Raw genomic sequence first — 20,996 nt, forward strand, 5'->3', positions numbered from 1 at the left:
TCTTCCTGGTGAGGAGGGAGTCAAGGCAGGACCCTGGAGATGAAGTGTAGAAGTGTGGTGGTTCAGACATGTTTTTAAGCAGAGAATAATCACGGTTGCTTTAAAAAAATCTCCTTTTCCTGTTAGTGTCTCTGATACATCCTCCCAAGCATTTCATTCTCCATCTTCTCCTTCAGTATCTCTATGATGGGATGGACATCAGCAACTTAGCAGTGGACTTTGCTGTGGTTTGGAATGGGAACTTTGTTATTGACAACCCGGAGGATCTGAAAGGTAATGTCTGCTCGAGTTGGCTTTCAGGTCACAGGAAGGAGGGCGGCCGTGGGGCTGGAAGGTGGCTGTTGGGGCAGAGCGGCGTTAGCTGCCATCACCGCGGCTGCAGGCAGAGACGTTGTGGTCCCGGTGGATCCCGCTTTGGATGAAGGCAACTCGCTTTGCTCCACTGGCAGCGGTGCTCACTGAGCACCGCCGATACAGCCTTGGCTTTGGAAACCACAAGGGCAAGCCTGCTCCGCGGCTCATTAAGTCAAAACTCAACCTGTGTAAGTCCAAGAGCAGCCGTAGTCCGTACGAATATTTCAATTCTTGGCTTCGTCCTGACTGCCCGTCCCCTCTTCCCTGCAGTGCACCTCTACAAGTGCGCAGCCCAGCGCGAGAGCTGCGGGCTCTGTCTGAAAGCCGACCCCAAGTTCGAATGCGGCTGGTGCAGCGGCGAGGCCAAATGCACGCTGCAGCCGCACTGCAGCTCGCCCTCCGCCCAGCCCTGGCTCGACTGGTCCAGCAGGAACGTCAAGTGCTCCAACCCTCGCATCACCGAGGTAAGAGCGCGCGTCTCCGGCTTCTCCTCGCTCCTTCCAAAGCGGATTTGCCTCTCTCTCTCCCTCTCATCTGAAAATCCACCCTTGTCCATCCGGCGCTGAAGAACAGGGAATAAAATGCTCCGCTACTTTCTGTGAAATTAATGGGCAGATCCGCCGGCACGTGGCCAGGGTGCGCAGCCCACTGCCCCGCCGTGCAGCTGTCAGTCGCCAGCGATGCTACCAGCATCGGGGTGACCGCTACGGATTGTTGCAAGAATGCTAATTAAACTAGGGAGCTAATTAGTCTATAGTTGATGCTTCTGATGTTTCTGTTCAGACCACTGAGGGATGCAAAATGTCTCCCAGGAGCATTTTTACCAGTAAAACAGCACTCGGTCTGTTAACATTACTATTAGGAGTGACGCTCATATCAGGTGGGAATGGAAGAAGATTTTGGTTTCTCACTTAATTAACTCCCCCAAAAAGCCTCCCTTGCCCTGAGCATGAGTCCATACTGCAGAAGGCGGAGGGCATGGGCGTAAAACAGTGTCGAATCAAAGTAGCCTGTTGCGCTGATGCTCTTGGCCAGGCAGGAGCAGGGCTTCTCAGCACACAAACTTCTGCCAGCTGAATAAGGACCCCAGTTACATGTGGAAGTTTCCTCTTAACTCAGATTACTTTCTACACCAGTTCAGCTAAACTGGCTCGTGCTCAGACCCCCTGGGAAGAAGGCATCGGCCTCCTTTTTCTGGCAGAGGCTGGTGGTGCTGTGTTAGGGCTGGGGCTGACTGGAGGAGGGTGTTGCTGAGGAGGGTCCATCCATTCCGCAGGGACTTTACCAGGCCTTTGGTATTTCTTTCTTAGACCTTCTGCCCAGCGACATCATACCTTTGATGGGCAGGTATTTCTCCTGTGCAGTGTTTTATAAACTGCAGAGTGGAGCTTGTGAGGCTGCTGAGGAGCAGAGGTGATGGTGGTGCCGGCTGCGCAGAGACGTGAAAGCATTAAGAAATGTTGAGAGTCTGTCCTTTCCTTCTTTGGTTGATTTGTTTGTTTGGCAAGTCATAGTTGTCTTTACAGAGAGATAAAATGAGCCTTAAAGGCTTGCCTGGATATTTGCCTTGCCCTGCCAGTAGTCAGAAACCAAAGTTTTCTTATCTGAGTGCTGTTCTGCTTGCACAAGGTTATGCTACAAGATGCAAGAAGCAAAACAGCCTTTGCCTGAGATCTTCTTCACCATAAGCTGTTCAGACAGTTATAACATTGAAGGAGTCTTAGATTTATTTATTTACCCCTCCTTGAGCTCAGCAGAGAAGGGGAAAAACACTCTGCTCCAGCCACCAAGTGACTTGCATCTAAGCACTGGCAGGCTCTCGCGGCTGGCTGCGGGCATGGCGCTGCCACTGAGTGTTTTATCACTGTCCAACTTGAAAGCAATACTTTTGGTCTCTGTCCAAGGAGAAAAGAGCAGAGCTTTGCAGTTACAGATTTCTTGTCTCCATAACCAGGTCTGTGTCTCAGCCTTCAAAGCGGGAAGTGTGGGGTGCCTCGCCAGGGGATGTTTTGAGTCTCAGGAGATTGCCCTGAGTGGATTTGGAGATGAGAGAATTGAGTAGGAAATGTCTGTGCTTTCATTGGCAGATCGGCTTATTCCACACTGAGGGTCAGCGATAGAAAATACAGGTGTCAGGGGGATATATTGTCCCATGGCCCCCGCTGACTCTGGCAGTGCTGTGAGCTGTTGTGATTTTATCACAGGTCTGGCAGTGTTTGGTGTTTTTGCTTGAACTCCACCTCCCATCCTTCTCCTTATGAATTCACAGCTTTTTTTTTTTTTTCATGAAAGTCAAGTTTGCAGTTTTCACTGTTGTAGAAAAAGAAGGGGGAAAGCAGAGGGAACTAGTGGCCTTTTTTGTGTGCTTTGAGACCCACTGATGGGAAAGGCACTGTATAGGGCTACAAACTCTCACGGAATTTTGCTAAGTTCTTCAGCAGGTCTATAGAAAATGGCAAAGCCCCAGCAGAAACTCTGCAGGGTCAATATTCCCAAACCCCAACCTTTGAACAGCACAGGTTAACTTCTCTCATCCCTCTTCCCCTCCAGAAAAGTGTATGAGATTGTCTTGCAGACCATGAGACCCTTACAGGCTTCATTGCTGTTGGGTCCTTTTTACTGGCATCCGAGTTTTTTCAGTATTTTGGGTACTTTCAGTATTTTGCAATGTCCAGTGCTGCAGAGCTGTGCACTGACAGCTGGGAAGTGACCAACCACTCTGCCCTGCTGGGACCGACCTGCTCCTGGCAGGTTGGAAGCAGGCACTGGTGACACGTTCTCCATCCTGCATGAACCGGCACTGACGGACTCGACTGGGGAGCAGTGTTTGGTCTCATACTGGGGCTTGCATTGCAGCCTGGATCACTCAGACTAAAAGAGCCTTTAGTACGGGCTGTTTTCCAGTCCTTTTGCTTCATCTGTGCAAGTTCACTCTTTCTGTCGAGCCAGAGGTCAAGGTCCTGGCTCCCAGGTGCCAGTGCCTTTGGGGGATGCATAACTAGTAAGAAGAGACTGTGTTTTAATAGTCATAAAAGCAAATGAGCAGTAGGATATACGCAGCCCTTTTCTTTTTCTGGTGAGAGGCCCAGCCATCATCAACAGTGTCCCTTTAACAGCGTAAAACTTCCACACGGTCTGTGGTCTTAGCAATAAATAAATAAAAATCAGTTTTCTTGCGAACAAGCGGCACTCTGATCTCCTATTCATTTATTTGCAGGGCTCATTAATATAACATCAGTGCAACAAACAGCTGAAGGGGGGGCAGTGTCAGGCTGAATAATGGAGTTGCTCTGCTGAGATAACAATTAGGTTTTGAATGTGCTATCAGCTAAGGCAGAGACAAGGAGGGATCATGCCGGGATGACAATGCTTATGTGCTGGTTCCCTGCTGGGCTCATCAGCTGGGATCCAGCTAGCTTAGAGCAGGATGAAAAAAGACAAAGAGAATGAAGGTAGATGACATTTTGGGAGGGGGCAGGGGTTATACCATTTATTCTGCAAGCCAGGCGCGCTCTCCGCACCCCAACAGAGGCCAAGTGGTTTTTGTGCAGAACGGTCTTAGGCTTGCGGCTTGCCTCCAGCTCCAGAAGGAAAGCCCCATCCGACTCACAGCCAGTCCTGGGTCTCCCTGTCTCATGCGCAGACTTCTTCTGGAGGCTAAATATTGCTTTATGTCAGAAACGCTGAACCATGCAACCAGCAAGACGTAAGGCTGAGAACATTTATCCTGCATCGTTATAGCAGTGTCTTCTGCAGGCTGCGGAGGGAAGTGTGCTAGCAGTGTGTTGGGGCTCCTGGATCCCTGGGATCCCTTGGATTCCAACTTTGGGGATCCCTGGGGTCCCTACCTTGGTTTCAAGCAAGAAGCAGCAACAACAGAAATGCAGTGGTGCATCTGCATCCCTTACATGATATAAGGGCAGGGTGTAAGGGTAACCAAGCTCCTACCACCACCCACTTCATCTCTGTATTTGGATCCTTTCTGTGAATAATACAATGCTTCACACTTGCATAAATCCTTTCCCTGAGCAGCAGGAACATGTTTTATTAGAGGCGGTGGATTGCTAATTGGTTTCATGCAAGGTGAGGCTGGTGCAGAGTGGAGAGGTGACCTGCTCCGAATAATCTGGGAGATCAGCAAAACCAAGGGCCCTGCGTCCCACACCCCGCTCTAGATCTCAGTGACTTTCACACTGCTTCAGTTTTGCAAACAACCTAAAAAACTTCCAGCAGAGGTGCAGACCCCTAAACAGTAAATGTACAATTCCTGGTAATGGCCTTGTTTTTCCTTAGCTGCCCTTTGCAGGTTCTTTTGATCCTCCACAGACCTCTGAGTGAAACGCTGAAGTCTATTTCTTGAAATTGGGGAATATTGCTTCCTAATCCTGTCTGTCTCAGACCAGAAATCTGGACTGTCATTGCAGCCGGTCCTGCGGCCCGAGCAGCTCCCCAGCACAGCCGAGTTGGGGGGTTAAGGCAAACCACACTGCCAGCGCCTGCCCCGGACTGGGTTTGCTGGAAGTGCCTCGGCTGCGCGCCTGCAATGCAGCGAGGTGACCCGGGGATGCTTCTCGGAGGGGTCGCCAGCGCTCGGTGCAACGGGACCTTTAAGACTTATCTTCTTTCTGTGATTTTGACTGAATCTCTCCAGCTGTAATTAATTGAATGCATCTGTTCTAACCCTGGGGCTGCTTTATGGCACAGTTACTTCAAAACTGTTCAATTAGCGGCCACTAAAATCTAGGTCGAGTGGAGCTCCATATTGGGGATTTTCCAGGTCAGGACGTTTTCAAAATACAGAATCAGCTCTGCTTTGTTCGGCGAGGCCGGTTGGCTCCGCTGGTTGTGGTAAGGTTGGGAAATGGCAAACCGTGACTTTTTTTTGAACAGTGATGAGACAACGAGCCCGGCGGTGTAAGTGCTCCAGCAAATGCATTTTAACATAATCTAGAGCTGCAAAGGACAGTTGTAACTGTCAAGTACGTGAACTGCCAAGTTCAGATGATTCCCAACTAGCAATGTAAACATTACCAGTGCAGGCCTTCAGGACTCGGTGTAATGCAATACAACTTGATTTTGTAGTGTCTTTTATGGGCACATAGTTCTTCATGGAGCTGAATGATACAAGACGTGCTACGCCGTATGAGTTACAGAAAACAGCAGCACAACAGACAGTGTATGGCGAATAAATTAGAAACCTCAGTTGTGCAGTCGAGGGGAGAGGGAGGCAGAAATTAAAGCACACACAGAGGAAGGAGGTGGTGGTTCGATGTATGGGGCAGCTCATGGCTCTGCTGGGTGCGTGGAGCAGGCTGAACCCCAGCGTCTGTGGCCAAATTCAATAGCAGCACCTAAATGGGAGCAGAGGTGGAGAGCAAGAAATTAAGAGGTCTAAGCAAGGGAGAAGGAAAATGGCTTCAGGTGGGATTTGAAATGCAGGGAGATGCTGAGGGGAACTTGGAGCCACAGAAGGGATGGGGAACAGGGGTGTCCTGATGGCGTTAGCAGTTTGCATTGGGTGGGAAGGGGAAGATGTGCCTCATGGCACTGGAAAGTGCTGGGGGTCCCACAGGGGCTGCTTTGGGGTGCACTCAGCCTGCTGTCCTGGTTTCAGCTGGGATGTAGTTAGCTGTCTTCCTAGTAGCTGGTACAGTGCTGTGTTTTGAGTTCAGTATGTGAAGAATGTTGATAACACTGATGTTTTCAGTTGTTGCTCAGTAGTGTTTAGACTACAGTCAAGGATTTTTCAGCTTCTCATGCCCAGCCAGGGCACCTGACCCAAACTGGCCAACAGTGTATTCCATACCATGGGACGTCCCATCTAGTTTAGGAACTGGAAAGTGGGGGGCAGGGATTCGCCGCTCGGGGACTGGCTGGGTGTCGGTCGGCGGGTGGTGAGCAATTGCCCTGCGCATCATTTGTACATTCCAATCCTTTTATTACTACTGTTGTCATTTTATTAGTGTTATCATTATCATTATTAGTCTCTTCTTTTCTGTTCTATTAAACCGTTCTTATCTCAACCCAGGAGTTTTACTTCTTTTCCTGATTTTCTCCCCCATCCCACTGGATGGGGGGGGAGTGAGTGAGCGGCTGCGTGGTGCTTAGTTGCTGGCTGGGGTTAAACCACGACACCTGCGCTGCGGCAGGTTGCCGGGGTGTGCTCTTGTGATGGGACTGGTGTTTTGCCTAACCTGCTCACGTCCAGGGAACAGCGAGCTCTTAAGAAGGTGAAAGAAAAGCAGCCATCCATCCGGAAACACTAAGGAGAAGGTTTTGAAGAGCTCAACTCTTTTGCCAAAGACAAGGGTGGAACAAACAAGCGTAAACAAGATTTATCCATTAAATTAATTAAATTGCATTATTATGGATTATGTTTATTTATTAATAACAGCTGTAGCATGGGGAAGATTAGTAACTCATGCAAGAGCAACAACAGACCGGTGGCAGATTCAGAACAACTGTTTGAGAGTCTTGGGTCCAAATTTTGTGACTGTACATTATTGTAATTTATACTCCTAATTGAAGAGGATATTGTCCTTAATGAAAGTCTATAGAAGCAGAGATGATTATGGCTGAGGCAGGCTATAAACAGGCAGCTTTAAAGCACACACCTCACCCTTTAACATTTGTAAGTCATTTAAGGTGCCAACTTACTAATAAAATGTGACATTAACATTCAGAGAACAGCCAAGGCAGAAGTTAGAGTTCTCCAAAGCAGCAGGCTACTTCTGGAAAGTGACTTACTACCTTCTGTATCTATAAAAAAGGAGCCAGTCTTATCTTTCTGCAAGGCTTTCTGGGGGATGGCATTGCCCACGCCTCTTGGCCAGCTCAGGGACCTTGATGTCCTCTCTCGGAGCACAGCACAGATGGATTTCAGCATCCTTGGGCTTCTCCAAGACATCCAGAGGAGTCATGAGGAGGTGGCACTGGCCTGGGTTTGGCAGTAGGAGCAGGTGGAGGTTGCAGCACTCAGCAGCCTGCAAAGCAAAAGCCTGTTCCCAAGCCAGAAATGGGGTTGAAGAAGCACGAGTGCTGTGGGGATACCAGCTCAACTTTCCTGTGTTTTGTTTCCCTCTAGATCCTGACAGTGTCAGGCCCCCCAGAAGGAGGGACGAGGGTGACCATCCGTGGCGTGAACCTGGGCCTGGATTTCTCCGAGATCGCCCACGGGGTGCAGGTTGCTGGGGTGCAATGCACACCCCTGCCCGAGCAGTACGTCGTCGCAGAACAGTGAGTGGCCTCGCGGACCTTACCCATCCCCACCGTGGGTGCCCAGGGCTGGTCAGCCTGCACAAAGCCTCTTCCCTGCCCTCCAGCAAATGCACGGGAGGCCAATAACTCATCCAGACTCCAGGCATCGTCTCTCCACCCTTTCCAGCCCTGCAGGAAGGGGTCTGGAGGTGGATGGTGCCTGGACCAAGGCATGCCATTCCTACACCAGAAGGGGATGCTCTCTGGGGGGGTTAAGCAGCCCTTTAAGCTTTCATTAAGTGTTTTGTTTCCTTCCGCACCGTGGTTCCTGCTTTGCTAAGCAACTTTTCTGATGAGCACCTTGCTGTTGATGCTGAGCCTCTCTGCCCCCTCTGCTCCCCATCGCACTTGAAATTCAGCCGGCGCTGCTGGCTGCACGCAGCCATTTGTTAGGCGGGTGAGGCAGTGACAGCCGCTTAATCCAAGTGGGCCTCCACTGGAGTCAATTCATTTATTTCACTAAGAAAAATGTCAACCAAAAATTAGAAAATAGGCATGTAACAGAGGATGGGCAAATAAACCTCCCAAAGTGACACGTGCTCCTGGTGCTGTCTGGGGGGGGTTGTCCTGATGCAGGTGCTGAGGGGGGTGTTGGGGGTCATTTGTGCAGGGCAGGAGAGGAGCAACGTGTGATGTCTCCGCTTGGGTTGTCCAATCTCTCCTGCTGGGAACCAGGATGGTGTCCTGTGTAGTAGGGCCGTGGCTGCTTGTGGTGAGTGGTGGGGAGCCCAGACCCCGTGAGTGGTCCCAGCAGCAGGGATCTGCCCCAGCTTCAGGAGCAGCTGAAAGCAGTTGTCCTCTGGTAGTGAAATGCATTTGATGGGTCCTGGTCTGATCCCCAGCATAGTGGAAGGACCAGTCACCATGTTGGTGTTGGTCTGGTTTTTGCTCACTCCTTGTGTTTGTTTCCCCATCTGTAAGACAGAAATGACATTAATCCCCCCTTAGGAACAGCGAGGATGTGTGCAGTGTATCAGTATAGGATGGATGCAATCACTGGATGAAGGACGCTATGACCATGCAAAGCATCGCTGGTGTTAGTGCAGGAACAGCTCCAAGAGCTGCGCCAATAGTACTGTCACTGCTAGTGGTTTGGGCTGTTCTGCTGAGCAGTATTTTGTTTTATTTTATTTTTCAAATAAAGGATGGAAGATTATAAAATTATCCTCCTTTGATGGTATGAAACCCTGATTTTATAATCATGACTCTAATTATGGCTCTTGAGCTTTCAAAGTTTGTTAACATCATTAAAACATTTACCCTGGGCAGATAACAGCAAGCGTTAGCATGAGAGCTGCCTTTTAAAGATGAATACAGATAAAAGGACCCTCTTAAGGGTTCTGTGGGCAGACTGAATTCCAAGACTGTAATGACTCACCATATGCTCCAGCCACGCAATCTATCAGCCAGCAATTAGGTTAATGTTCGTGAAAGGGCCACTTAGCCCAGCAATCAGCACCCTACAGCTCTGCCGAATGCATCATTTTGTAACAAGGTACCTGCTGGGAATTTGGCTTTTATCAGGAATCGGGATCAGGTGTACCAGGGCACTTGTGCCCCGTCCAGTGCCTCCTTCATGCCCAGTACTGTACGGCAGCTGCTGCTTTACTGGCAAATAGTTGAGTATTTGGTGTGTCCCCCTGTATATAGCACTTGGTGTATCCTTGCCTCTTGTGGGAGAAAACTTCCACTCTCCTCTCCTGCCCATGGGGTGTCAGGAATCACTTCACATTGCTTTCTTTGCCTGTGGGCTGACCGGAGCAGAGGTTACTGCTCCCAAATACGAGCCCTCCGCCCTAGCCCACAGCCCGGCAGCACAGAAACCCTGCCTCCTCGCCCCGCTGCCGGTTTGCAGGAGAAGTAACGAAATAGCAGGCAGAGGAGAGAGGTGCATGGGCAACGTCTGGTTGAAAGGCAGAGAGAGGAACACGTGGCAGATTAAGGCGCACAGCTGAGATGCTTCAATTCCTGTTCTCCAAAGGCAGAATCTTTCTAGGCAACCCGTTTTGATGTGCAGCAATAAGGACTTTCACGTGAGAGCTCTTTACTAGCATGTATGTATTTCATTAGGCCTCCTGGCATCATCTGTGCATGCTGTCTGCAGATTCTTTTTTCCTTTAGTCTTTTTATTTTATTTTATTTGTAGTGAATTTAAAGCCGCTGAAGGCAGCTGAAACGCTGCCTTCACAGACTGGAGCCTTTTATGCATTTGCACGTGATCAGCAGACGAGTGAGTGTTTCCCCTGCCACTCTGCAAAAGCACCTTCAGCCTCACCGGGGGACGGATGCTCTGGCTTTTTCTCTGGTCTCGCTCTCAGGGCCAGACACCGGCAAGTGTCTGTCTCAGCACCAGTGTTACTGCAGCCCCTGCCCCCAGGCAGGTTTCTCCTGCCCTGAGGTTCCCAGTGCCTGGCAGGATGCTCTTGAATTTGTCTTTCCAGTGTTGCTACGAGACCGAGCAGCATCCATCCCCTTTAGGTACAGCTGGAGAGCCCTGCCAACTGAGATCCCTTTGAAAACCTCTCTCAGACCTGCTGGCATGGCAGGCATTTTCTTGGTCTCATCTCCAGTAGACATTGTGCGTTCCCAGTGCCCTGGGATTTTTGGATTATGCACCCACAGGGTGTGTAATGAGGGGTTCCTCAACTTCCAGCCTGGGCTGCTGTGGTTAACCCCAGCAGCTCTCCTGTCCTTACGGCTTCCCCTGCTGGGCCATGGGAGGAGCGTGAGATTGGTGTCTTTTGGTGCCATTAACTCCTTTTACCAGCTTCAGTATGTTCTGTGTTAGCCAGCCCCGTCTCCCTTGTAAAGGCTGCTCTCCATCCCAGAGCAGGTGTCATGAATGGGTGATTTAGACCGCTGAAAGGACCACTGTCAAAGGTATTAGCAAAAGCGGTTTTAATATGATGTTGTAAAAGCGCAACTTAACAAAGTTCGATGGCAAGGTTCACTCTCTTACTGTAGAGCACAATCATTTGAACAGTGATTCAAAACTGTCAAGACACAAATCAAAGTTACCAAGTCAAATCAAAGTTACCAAAATCAAAGTTACCAAGGCACAAATCAAAGTTACCAAGACAAAAATCAAAGTTACCAAGGCACAAATCAAGGTTACCATACTACAAGGTTATGCATAATAGCAGTCGCTTACCAAAGATCTGCCGGTGGTAGAAGGTCTCTCTGCCTCGAGGAGGAACCTTGAGAGGCGTCCCAGCTCAAGGGGAGATCACCGCCACGCAGCCACGCTGCCCTGCAGGGAGAGTGCACAGAAGGCTCACTTAGGCTGTCGTATTTATGGAATAAAGTTGTTGGCTTGTAGTCAAGTTACATGTGATGGGAAAGACATGCATGAGACTCCTTGTGCCCACAACTTTCTTTGTTCCTTGATAAAAGTGTTAATCGCGTGATCAGTGTTCCAAGCTCACATGCATCGGTGCTCACTGGGTCACTCTGCTCCTTTGTGGGTTTTCAGAGAACAGATTGGAACTCGAAAGTTCCTGGCCCAGCTATGGCTCAGGCCTTTACCTCCTTTGGAGCCTGTACCAAATTACGGCTACTTTGGTTAAGGGGTCTACTGCATCCATCGCAGCAGGTTTCCTCATTTTTGATTAACTGGGAGACTGCAGTGTGAGCTGTTCCCTTAATGAACTCATCTGTTACTCTGAGGACTTTGCACTCACTTTGCTACTGGCTAATATATTGCCATTAGCGCTCTGCTTTGCTCTGGAGTTTACAGCTTGTAATAATTATGTCTAATTTTGATTTTTTTCTTCAAATTACTACATGGGGTAAAAATAGACTCTGTAATTAACTTCTTCTAAAGAGACAGATACCAAAGTTAAATACTTTGGGGGGGGGGGAAGCCAGCCCTGCGTGGAGCTGCACAGGGCACTGTTGGCACCTCCTGCCAAAGCCTTACTGTGGCATTTCTGCTTCCAGGATCGTCTGTGAAATGGGGCAGGCGCTTCCAGGGATCAGCTCCGGCCCAGTGCTCCTGTGCATTGGAGAGTGCAAGCCGGAGTTCACGGCCAAGTCCACGCAGCAGTACATGTTCGTGGTGAGTGTCCTGCTGAGGCGGGGAGGAGGGGGGCAGCACGCGTGTCCCCCCGTGGGAACAGCCGTGGTCTGCGAGTGCACGGGTCAGATGGAGGGGGTTCAACACCAGAAGACAATCCCAAAATTGCCATCCTTTTCTGATGCTTTCCCCGTGGCATTGCATGATTTCTTGGTAGTCCAGTCAACGAGCGCAGTTTTCAGGATGTAGAGCTCGCGCAGAATAAACAGGATTTATGTGGGAACCTAAACCCAGGGTTCCCACAGCATCTGGTTTCAGCTTTGCACCTCCAAAATAGTGATAACCTTCTGAATTGCTAGGCTCGGTTACTCCTTGCAAAGTGTATTGTTGTAACCCCAGCAGGAGCGTTACACAAAGTGTAACTTTGTTCTGTACCTGAGGACTTTCTGTGCATGAGGAATCGTCAAGGAGTTGGAGTCAGCACTAAAAATTTTCCTTTGTTTGTAACGGACATTGTTACTTTGGTGCTTAGTTAATGCGGACGAATCTAGGGTCCTGCTTCTTGCTGGTTTTGAAGATGTTTCTACACATACATGTGTACACACATACAGGCACTGATAGGCCTTTTTGCATGAACACAGAAACACCAACAGGAGAGCAAGCACCAGAGTCCATCCTTCTGCAGCTCAGGATCTGAGGTCCTGCTAGAAACTTAATCAACTTCCTGTGAAACCTAAACATATCTGAGTTAGTTTCCGTGTCTATAGATTTAATTTTTTCACTATGATGCCCTTCGGGATGGAAGGGTAATTCTGCATCCAAATATTCAGGGATTTTTTTCCCCCCTCCAAGGATGCTGGTTCAGTGTAGGCTTTCTCTATCCGCTTAATGGAGAGCTGCTCTCTGGGCTGGTGGGCTTCCATTGGTTGAGTAGGTCATTTCTTTCAGTTGTTTAATTAGCAGCCTTTTGATTAATAAACTTAAAAGCCACAGCTGGGGCTTCTCATATCTCCAGTTTTGCCTAAACAGGGCACTTCATCCAGCCACATTGATTTTGTGCTTAGTGGAATCTGTATGCAGGGAAATGCCAGCACTTACCAATGGTCCACAATTTGTAAACTAATTGAGAGATAAATCAGGCTAGCCCCTGCCACCCTATTGGTGGTGTAAGCAACACCCTCCCCTGGGGTTTCATTTATTCAACAACATAGCAGGGGTGCAAAATATCGTCACTTTTTGCTCAAATATGCCAGAAACCCCTCTGATCATCACAGGGCACTGCCAGTGTAGTCCCCAGATTTGCCATTGTTGAATGGCAGGTTCCCAAGTGACACAAGGAAGATGCTCTCTTGCTTTGTGTTAAATAATAACCAGGAGCCAGTGGAAGGTAATTGCAGAGATGAATCTTGGGAGTAGTACCGTGCAGCAAGCTGGTGAGCATATGCCAAGCGTTATCATCCTTTGCATTGTTACTTCTGATTTCCAGCACTTACCCTGATTATATCATATCTTTTTCTCAGGCATCTAAAACTTCTAGCACATCATTCCCTTTTGTTAGTTGGCCTCTATTTTTCTCTTTAGCGCCGCCACAAATTCCATTACAGCTGGTTTATGCCATTAAAGTCAGTAGTAAAATTGATTGGTACCTTAAAGCAGAGCTCTGTTCTGACCCTGAGAGGGTTCATGCCTTAGTGAGCTCATCTGGTGCCTGACACCACACAGGAGCGATGCTGTCACCTTAATTACACCCGTTTTATCTGGGGAGGTGAAACCTTGGAGCTACTTTGGATCTGTAAATCTGTCATAATTATCACCAAATCATGAGTTGAAGATGGAAAATTCTTATTCAGCTTTCAGGCCCTCATCCAAGGCTGGCCTCACCCTAGCCTTGGGAGTTTTTGCAGGTCTCTAGGATGGACCCTCAGCTCTCCTGTCTTCTTCTTGTTTACAAGAATGACTGCTCGGGGCTACAGCCTGAGTTTCTATTTTTGGCAATGGTTTGAATTTCCAAGGATTGCAATGCTTAGACAAGGTGATGCTCGCACCAGAAACGTCAGATGCTCGTAGCCAGGAGATGCTTATAATTGATTTTGAATGCAGAGGAGGGCTGTCCTTTCCAGTATGCATACAGCTCTGTCACTGGTGTGTATCTGGGAACTGCTGGACCTCACGGACGTGTTAAATAACTGCTCCTTTCTGTCCCCAGGCTTCCACGAGCAGACTGGCCCCGGGGATGGGGCTGGAGGAGGAGGGTGCTGATAGTGGGCTCTCGCTGTCTGGAGTGTTCACAGCGGTGCAGCTTGTTCCTAATTCACCTTGGGAACAGTCGCCAGGGTTGGGCTGGAGACTGAGGGAGGGTTTTGATGGGCAATCACACACTGAACATGGTTTGGAGGTTTTTTTGCATTTTGGAATCGCTCCTCTTGGTTGTATGAAATGCTCCCAAGCCTACTTAGCGTAACCATTGCTATTACCATTCAGATTGTCTAGTATTGTCACTAGCTGGGGTAATGATAGAATATCCTGAGTTGGAAGGGACCCATGAGGATCATCGAGTCCGACTCCTGACCCCAGCTAGAATAAGAGCTGTGAGCTGACCATGAGCAGTTGAAGTACAAGTCCTTCCCTCCTGTAATATTATTCCATAATTACCCACAACAGGGTGGATTGTGGTTTTTTTCTCTGGTCTATTCAGAAAGCAGGGTCAAACAGGCTTTTGGTCTAAGCTGCTTTGGCAAATGCTGTGGCACCCAGAAAACACATATTGCATTGTGAAAACAGTAGAGAAAACAGGACAAACGCACCGAGCTGCCAAGCAGGTGGTACCAGGGGAGTGAAGCTGGGAGGCTGCCAGCCTTTGCAGATGAGAGTCATAAAGAGGGTAATGTGAAAGCATTAGTAAAACAATTTGGAAATATCCACTGATTGAAAACAAATAAAAAGGTACCTGCTTTCTGCAAATTCTATTAAGGGGGATAAATTGCTATCCTGGTGGAAGGCAGGATAAAGACATGATATTACTGCAATAATATCACCAATAAAATGTCAAGTGGGATCTAAGTTTGCCCACCAAGGATGTCTTTCCATCAGCAATGGGAAACAGGGTCTGCCCCCACAATACTATCGCTGGTGGTTCATATTACGCTGGAGCTGATGGTAGAGCCTTTTGTTAAAGTTGTGCAGTATTTCCCATTACCAGACCCTGGTGGGGTTTTTTGATGCTTTAACACATTGGCAAACTTTAAACATTTGGGTTCGAATTTCCATTGTGGCATTTTGCTTGGCTTGGGATATATTTAGTTTTTTGAAACTGCAGTGCAAACAGCTTACCTTTGTTTAGGAACAAAGTTGAAGGTAAATACATAATTTTGCCGAGGCTAAATTTGCGATCGTTTTGTTGAGGCACATCTCTCTTTCAGAGCTGGGTTTGAAAACTTAGCAGGAGATTTGTCAGATGTCCAGGATGCATCCCTGTTTTGCTTTTCCATTTTAAAAAGGATATCCCCTCTCAGCCAAAGCATGAAGATGCTCCGGGGACGGTCCTTCTCCGGCTGGCACTGCTTGCTCACAGCCCCCCTCGCAGCAGGCAGGAGCGCTGAGTTTGTCCTTTTCTTTCTCCAGACTCCAGCGGTGAGTTTCCTGAATCCCAGTCGCGGTCCAGAGTCAGGAGGGACGATGGTGACCATCTCCGGGCACTACCTGGGAGCCGGCAGCCGTGTGTCGGTGCTCCTGGGAAACCAGACCTGTGAATTCTACGGGTAAGGGACCGAGCTGGGCCAGCACGGGGTCCTGCCATGCACGTCCCGGTTATCAGGGCTGCACCACCGTCTATCTGCTGTAGCTGAACATGCAGCCATGGCAAAAATTCACCTGGGAACACCTGAAGGCTCCCATTCCCTCTTTTATTACAGGAAACCATCTTCTCTCTTACTGTGACTGAGCCTTGCTTGGCAAGGGAGGGATTGCGTCGGTATTAGCACTGTCCATTATTTCATTTTAATGCCATTATAATGTTAACTGGTCCAAAAATCTGAGGCACACATCACTGCGATTGTAAGATGGTCATAGTAGTCCTCAGTACCTGCCCCCAGCCCAGCTGATCTGAAGAAAATGTAACATTTATAAGAAACGTCTAGTTTCTCTTTTCACAGATCAACAGCTTGCCTTACTTTTATTGCAGCCACTGCTGCTGGTACCTCAAACTCCTAGAAATGGTCTGAGCAAGGGGTGGGCTTCTGCGTGGCAGAGCAAAGCCAGGATCTGCACACGCCTTCTGCTGAGAAACTTGTGCAGCCATCAATCTCCTCTGGGATTTCTATGGCAAATTTGCTTTTTACCCAGCAGTGTAAACACAGAGTTGACATTTGCAGGGTTTAATGGGTTTTCTTGGGGCTTAGTTAAAAAAAGATACATACAGTGTACATCTGTGTGCATCACGTACACATCCGTGCCCCATACCAAACGTACATAGGTGCCCTGCAACAGCTGGCAGTATGCATTTCATAGCGTGGGTGCAGCCTATGCGGGAACCTAAGCAAAGTGGTGTGATGTGCAAAGGGATTCTGCCTGTCAGATCCTCATTCAGGCTTCCCAGGAGGAACTGAGGAAGTTTCTGGGAAAGTAAAGACCCCTGGAGGTGAATTTCTCATCTTAGAAGACTGAGAGGTTCTCCAATACGGGAGCTGTGGGCATTCAGATGTGGGACCATGTTGGGATATTAGCAGTGCTTATTCTATGTCCATCCTAGAGTGGTGCTTCAGGAGGTCTGGACACGCCAAAGTCTTCAAGTGCAGATCAATTCTCCAAGTGCTAAGCACTGTAACCGATCCGTCAAAATTTCTTCCCATATCCGAAGCAGAGATGCCAGATTGCATCCTCAGATGCACACGGGTAATGGTGTTACCACCAGCAGAAGCAGCCTGCAAGCTGGCCTGAGAGCAGGATCAGCCCTGTAATATAATCCCTTAAATATATGATTATATTCAGGCAACCTGCAGATACTGACCTGCAAAACCTGGAAGAGTTTTGAATTCTCTGTATGTTCTAATTACAGCAGGCAAGCAGAAACTTAAACAAAGCAAGCGGCAGTACATGAATGGCACCATCCTTCATGTGGGGTCACGCTGTGCACTTTGTTTTGCTTGGACTGTTTTGAGGCAATGAACTTCAATTGTACTCGAGGGTGTGGGGGAGCCTGATTAGATGAAGCAGTTTCTAATGAGATTCACTCTAATTACAGCTTCCCCCATTCTCCCCTCTCTGATCGGAGGAGTGGGTAGATTCACCATGACGACATAATAATAGCACAGAAAGCTAATTAACTGATCACAGGGAGCTGAGAGCAGCTCTGCCAGCAGCGATGCGTCACTCTGGATCTCACGCCAGAGCTAAGCAGGCGCGGTGGAGTCTGAGCGGCTGCGCCGGCGCAGGGCAGCAGAGCAGGCAGCAGGCAGCTCTTCAGCTGCACAGTTGTGCACGGAAACACTCTGAGAATCCGCAAGGAGGGTGGAGAAACGCGCTCCTCGCACAAGGATGCCTTCATGGTTAAATTAAACCTAGGTGGAGACCTAGGGAGGGAGGGAGGAGGAGGGTGGGAAAGGGTAGACATGCAATTGCATCAATAGGAACAGTCAAGTCCGGTTTGTTTCAGGTATTTTAGGAGGTTGTTTCTGTTCCCTCGGTTGTGGTGGACGAGCATGCCAAGGTGTGAGCCGGGAACATTGTGGCACCCGCTGTTCCATACCCCCCTGAAATGCCCAGTTCCGAGTGATGTGCCCACGCTCCTTAGGGAGAGCGGGGAGTCTGTAAGGGCCCCGAAAAGGGGACCACACAGCATCCCCCTGCCCAGGCAGAGAAACGGGAGCTTTGCTGGAAGCAGAGCAGGGGCACGGCTGCGCTGGAGCCTCAGCTGTTCAGGCACCTCCATGAGTTGCCCAGCCTCTGAGGAGGACCAGGGCAGCAAAGGCTGGACGTTCAGGAGTTTTTGATTTAAGTGCCAAACCGGCAGCAAGGTGCTGAAGACCTGCCTGCCCTCTCCCCTGTGGGAAGCCGAAAATAAATGAGCCGCGGAAGCAGCATGGCCTTTTTGGCGAGCCGGGGGCAGGTTTGGGCAAGCGGGACAACCCACGGGTGGCCATGCAGGGGCACTGGCCTTCCAGGGACATCAGTCTGGCCCTTCTCCTGGGAGCAGCATCCCGGCTTTCCACAGAGCTGCACGGTTCCTGGCAGCTCTGCCCCGGCAGCAGGAGCGGCACCGCTCGGCTCTCGTTCCCCTTCATCCGTCCGTCCATCCATCCATCCATCCATCCACCGGCCCCTTTGTGCTTTGACAGCGCCTCGCTACCCTGCCACCTCGACCTTCTCCGGGGCTCCGATGGAAGCAGATGGTCTGTTGTGTCCGGCCAGCCAGCGCCGAGGCCGAGGTCACCCCTGCTCTGACGGGGAGACAAAGCTGGAAGGCAGCGGCGACGGTGGCACCGGCCTTCCCAGGCGGGGGCTTCGCGGGCTCCATTATGCTGCTCACAAGGGCCCGTGTGTGTGGTGGGGTGGGGAGGGGAAGAATTTGGCTTTTGAGTGAGCTTATGCATCCCATTTAAAAAGCAGCCATCTGTTTTCACACGCCCAACAGAAGGCAGCGGGTTCACAGAGGGATGTGGGAGGCTGCAGTTTGGCACAAAGAGTAATTTCAGGGAGCCTGCGCTTCGCTTTTGGTGGGTAGGCTGAGTCCCCTCCCGCACAGAGCTCCGTTCCCTCCCTCCTGTGCCAGCGAAGCCCTCCTGCCCGTCTCGGGAGCTCATCCCCTTCGCAGGTGTCAGAGTCCGGGGCTGACTGACGGCTCAGCCTTTTAGCGAGCCGCTCCGCTGCAGCTGCAGGACAGCCCCAGGACAAAGGGTCATTTTTTGCCCCCACGCTGCGACTGCCCGTTAACGCTTCCCCGGCTTCTCTCTTGCCCAGGCGATCCATGAACGAGATCGTCTGCGTGTCTGCCCCGTCAGCCCACGGCCTGGGGGCTGTTCACGTCTCCGTCAGCGTCGACCGGGCTCAGCTGGAGCGGACCTTGCTGTTTGAGTACATCGACGATCCGAAGGTGCAGCACATCGAACCCGAGTGGAGCATCGCCAGGTAACGCAAGGCTCTGACAGCGGGTCCTTGGCAGCGCGAGAGAAGCCAGCTCGCCTGGTCTGGGTCTTGTCTCTCAGCATACGCTCAGTGAGGCCAAAAGAGAGTCTGTTTGGAAATGCACGTCGCACCCAGCATCCTGGATTTGTCAGGGCTGGGCGTCTGCGGCATTAGCATTTACCGAAAATCAGGTCCAGAGTTACTACAGTAGTTGTGATTACCCAGGCAATTACAGCAGTAGCAGTCTGCACCGAGATTCTGGGAGCACGAATAAAGCCAAGATGACTTCCATCTGCTGAAGAAGTGCACAATGGCTCATTAAAGGCTGCTTCTTGTAGTCCTGGAATAAAACAAAACCAGCAACCACCAAGAAAGGAAAAAGCTGATGCTAATCAAAATATACTGTTTATCCCAGATTCACTGCTAGGAACGGGGCAGCCAGCGCTGTCACATCACCGTGACGTTGTCGCTGCTGAAAACCCTGGGCCATACTCGTCCCCTGGTGTTACTTTAATGGTTGTGCTCACAAGCGCTGTAACACAGCTATTCATTTCAAATTCCAATTATTTTTTAAAATTGCCCTTGAAAGAAATAAGTGTCTCGCAGCAGGCTCTGCGAGATGTTTGCTTTGTGTCCAAATTCAAGATCGTGTCTGGTTTCGGGCGAGATGGGTTTGATGGTCAGGACTGCTAACAGAGGTGCTCTGAAGGGAACAGCTGGGCTCTGCTCTAGAGGTGCTGGAGACTCGGATGAATCTGGGCTGTGCTGCTCCAGTTAACACATGAGAGAAGAAGCCAAGAGTGAAAGACTTTGCTCAGGGGCACTGGCTGTAGGAGAATGGGGGTACTGTAGCCCGGGGGGTTGTGTCCTCCCCGGCCCTGATGGCACCGGGTGCTCTTCATCCCTCCCCTGCTCCGTGAGACAACTTGCTGCGTCTGCAGTCCAGATGCAAGTGCACGTCAGTTCCTTCACTGCACGTACCATTTGTCGTGTTCCTTAAAAACATCACTATGTAAATCATTAAACACTGTGACTAATTTATTGTCTTATGTATTTAGTCTCAGCTCAGTTGATTTCTTTGGTCCCATTTCTCATCCTGCTGCCTTGCAGTGCTGTTAGGTGGGAGAGGGTGCAGCTGAGAGTCGAAAATCTAGCTAACTTGAGACACCACTCCTCAGTGACTCAGGGAGTGGATATTAATCCATGCTGTCACCTGATGCCTGAAGTGTCTGCAGAAAACATCTTTCTGAGATCAACGAGCATCCTTATTGTCAAGCACCGTCTCTCTGCACACCCCCAGCCCCTCCTGCCAGATGCGTTAATCAGGTGTCTCCTTGTTCTCCGCAGCGGATATACGCCTCTGACCATCACCGGCTCCAACCTGGACGTGATCCAGGAGCCGAGGATCCGCGTCAAGTACAACGGCAAGGAGTTCGTCAACGTAAGTAGCTGCTGTCGGCGCAGTGGTGCCGGGCTGTGCCTGGGAGCGTCCCTGTGCGCTGCCGCATGGCCGGTCCCCCCCCACCCGGATGCACGCATGCGGTTACTGGTGCCAGTGCTCTCTGCGTGGTGAGACTTGCTGTGGCAAAAGCTGCTTTGGGGGTGTTTCCCTAGACTTACCCGAATTGGGGACCCGGGCAAGGGGGGTGCTGACACACAGAAGTGGGAAATTACTTCCTCAGCAACACAGTAACTGCCAAGGAGTTTTCAAAGCTAGAAGCGGAGGACTCCATTTTAGGTCATCTCCATTGCATAAATTCTGTCTTGGGTCTGATAAACTAGTTTCGCTCCTGCAATTCCCCCTTTCGTCAGAGCCCCTGAGCCCCAGGAGCCCTCCTCTCCCCAGCATCCTTCCATTTCCAGTACCTAGCTCAGCTCTACCAGCACATTACAATGGAAAGTCCAAGTGTAGCTGTCCCCATCATTCCCAGCTGCTCCACACTTCCCATTTTAGTCCTGCTCTTTCTGTAAAAGCCCAGAGCGAGGCGCTGAGACCTGCCAGCTTCGAGGCTGCTATGTTTAACTAGGCTCTCCCTAGCTGCCTCTCTATAAATAAACCTCCTATTGCTGCAGCTCTGGGCCCCGCAAGCCTGTACCAGCCCAGGGAGGGAAGGAGAGAGGGGAACCGCTTCTGAACAAGAAGCTTTCAGGCCACTTTTGCAGCTAGATCACCACAGTAAGGCCAGGTGCTGCTTCCCCGTGCTCTCCTCACCATGCAAAGGATGCTGGCCATGGGGCTTTGGGTATTTTG

The 20,996-nt window shown here is 50.1% G+C and overlaps 1 protein-coding gene across 2 annotated transcripts in view; it reads left to right on the plus strand.

Annotated features, from left to right (window-relative positions):
• PLXNA2 (plexin A2) overlaps positions 1-20,996 on the plus strand; it is a 189,235-nt gene that overhangs the window by 135,923 nt on the left and 32,316 nt on the right. For both annotated transcript variants that reach the window (XM_069771712.1, XM_069771711.1), the window contains exons 11-17: positions 177-273; positions 625-818; positions 7,439-7,590; positions 11,551-11,668; positions 15,248-15,384; positions 18,581-18,748; positions 20,093-20,186. In XM_069771712.1, coding sequence (XP_069627813.1) covers positions 177-273; positions 625-818; positions 7,439-7,590; positions 11,551-11,668; positions 15,248-15,384; positions 18,581-18,748; positions 20,093-20,186 — 960 coding nt within the window. The remainder of the gene's footprint in view (positions 1-176; positions 274-624; positions 819-7,438; positions 7,591-11,550; positions 11,669-15,247; positions 15,385-18,580; positions 18,749-20,092; positions 20,187-20,996) is intronic.

Source organism: Haliaeetus albicilla, chromosome 26 (genome assembly GCF_947461875.1).
Source record: "Haliaeetus albicilla chromosome 26, bHalAlb1.1, whole genome shotgun sequence".
In the NCBI taxonomy this organism is placed as follows: domain Eukaryota; kingdom Metazoa; phylum Chordata; class Aves; order Accipitriformes; family Accipitridae; genus Haliaeetus; species Haliaeetus albicilla.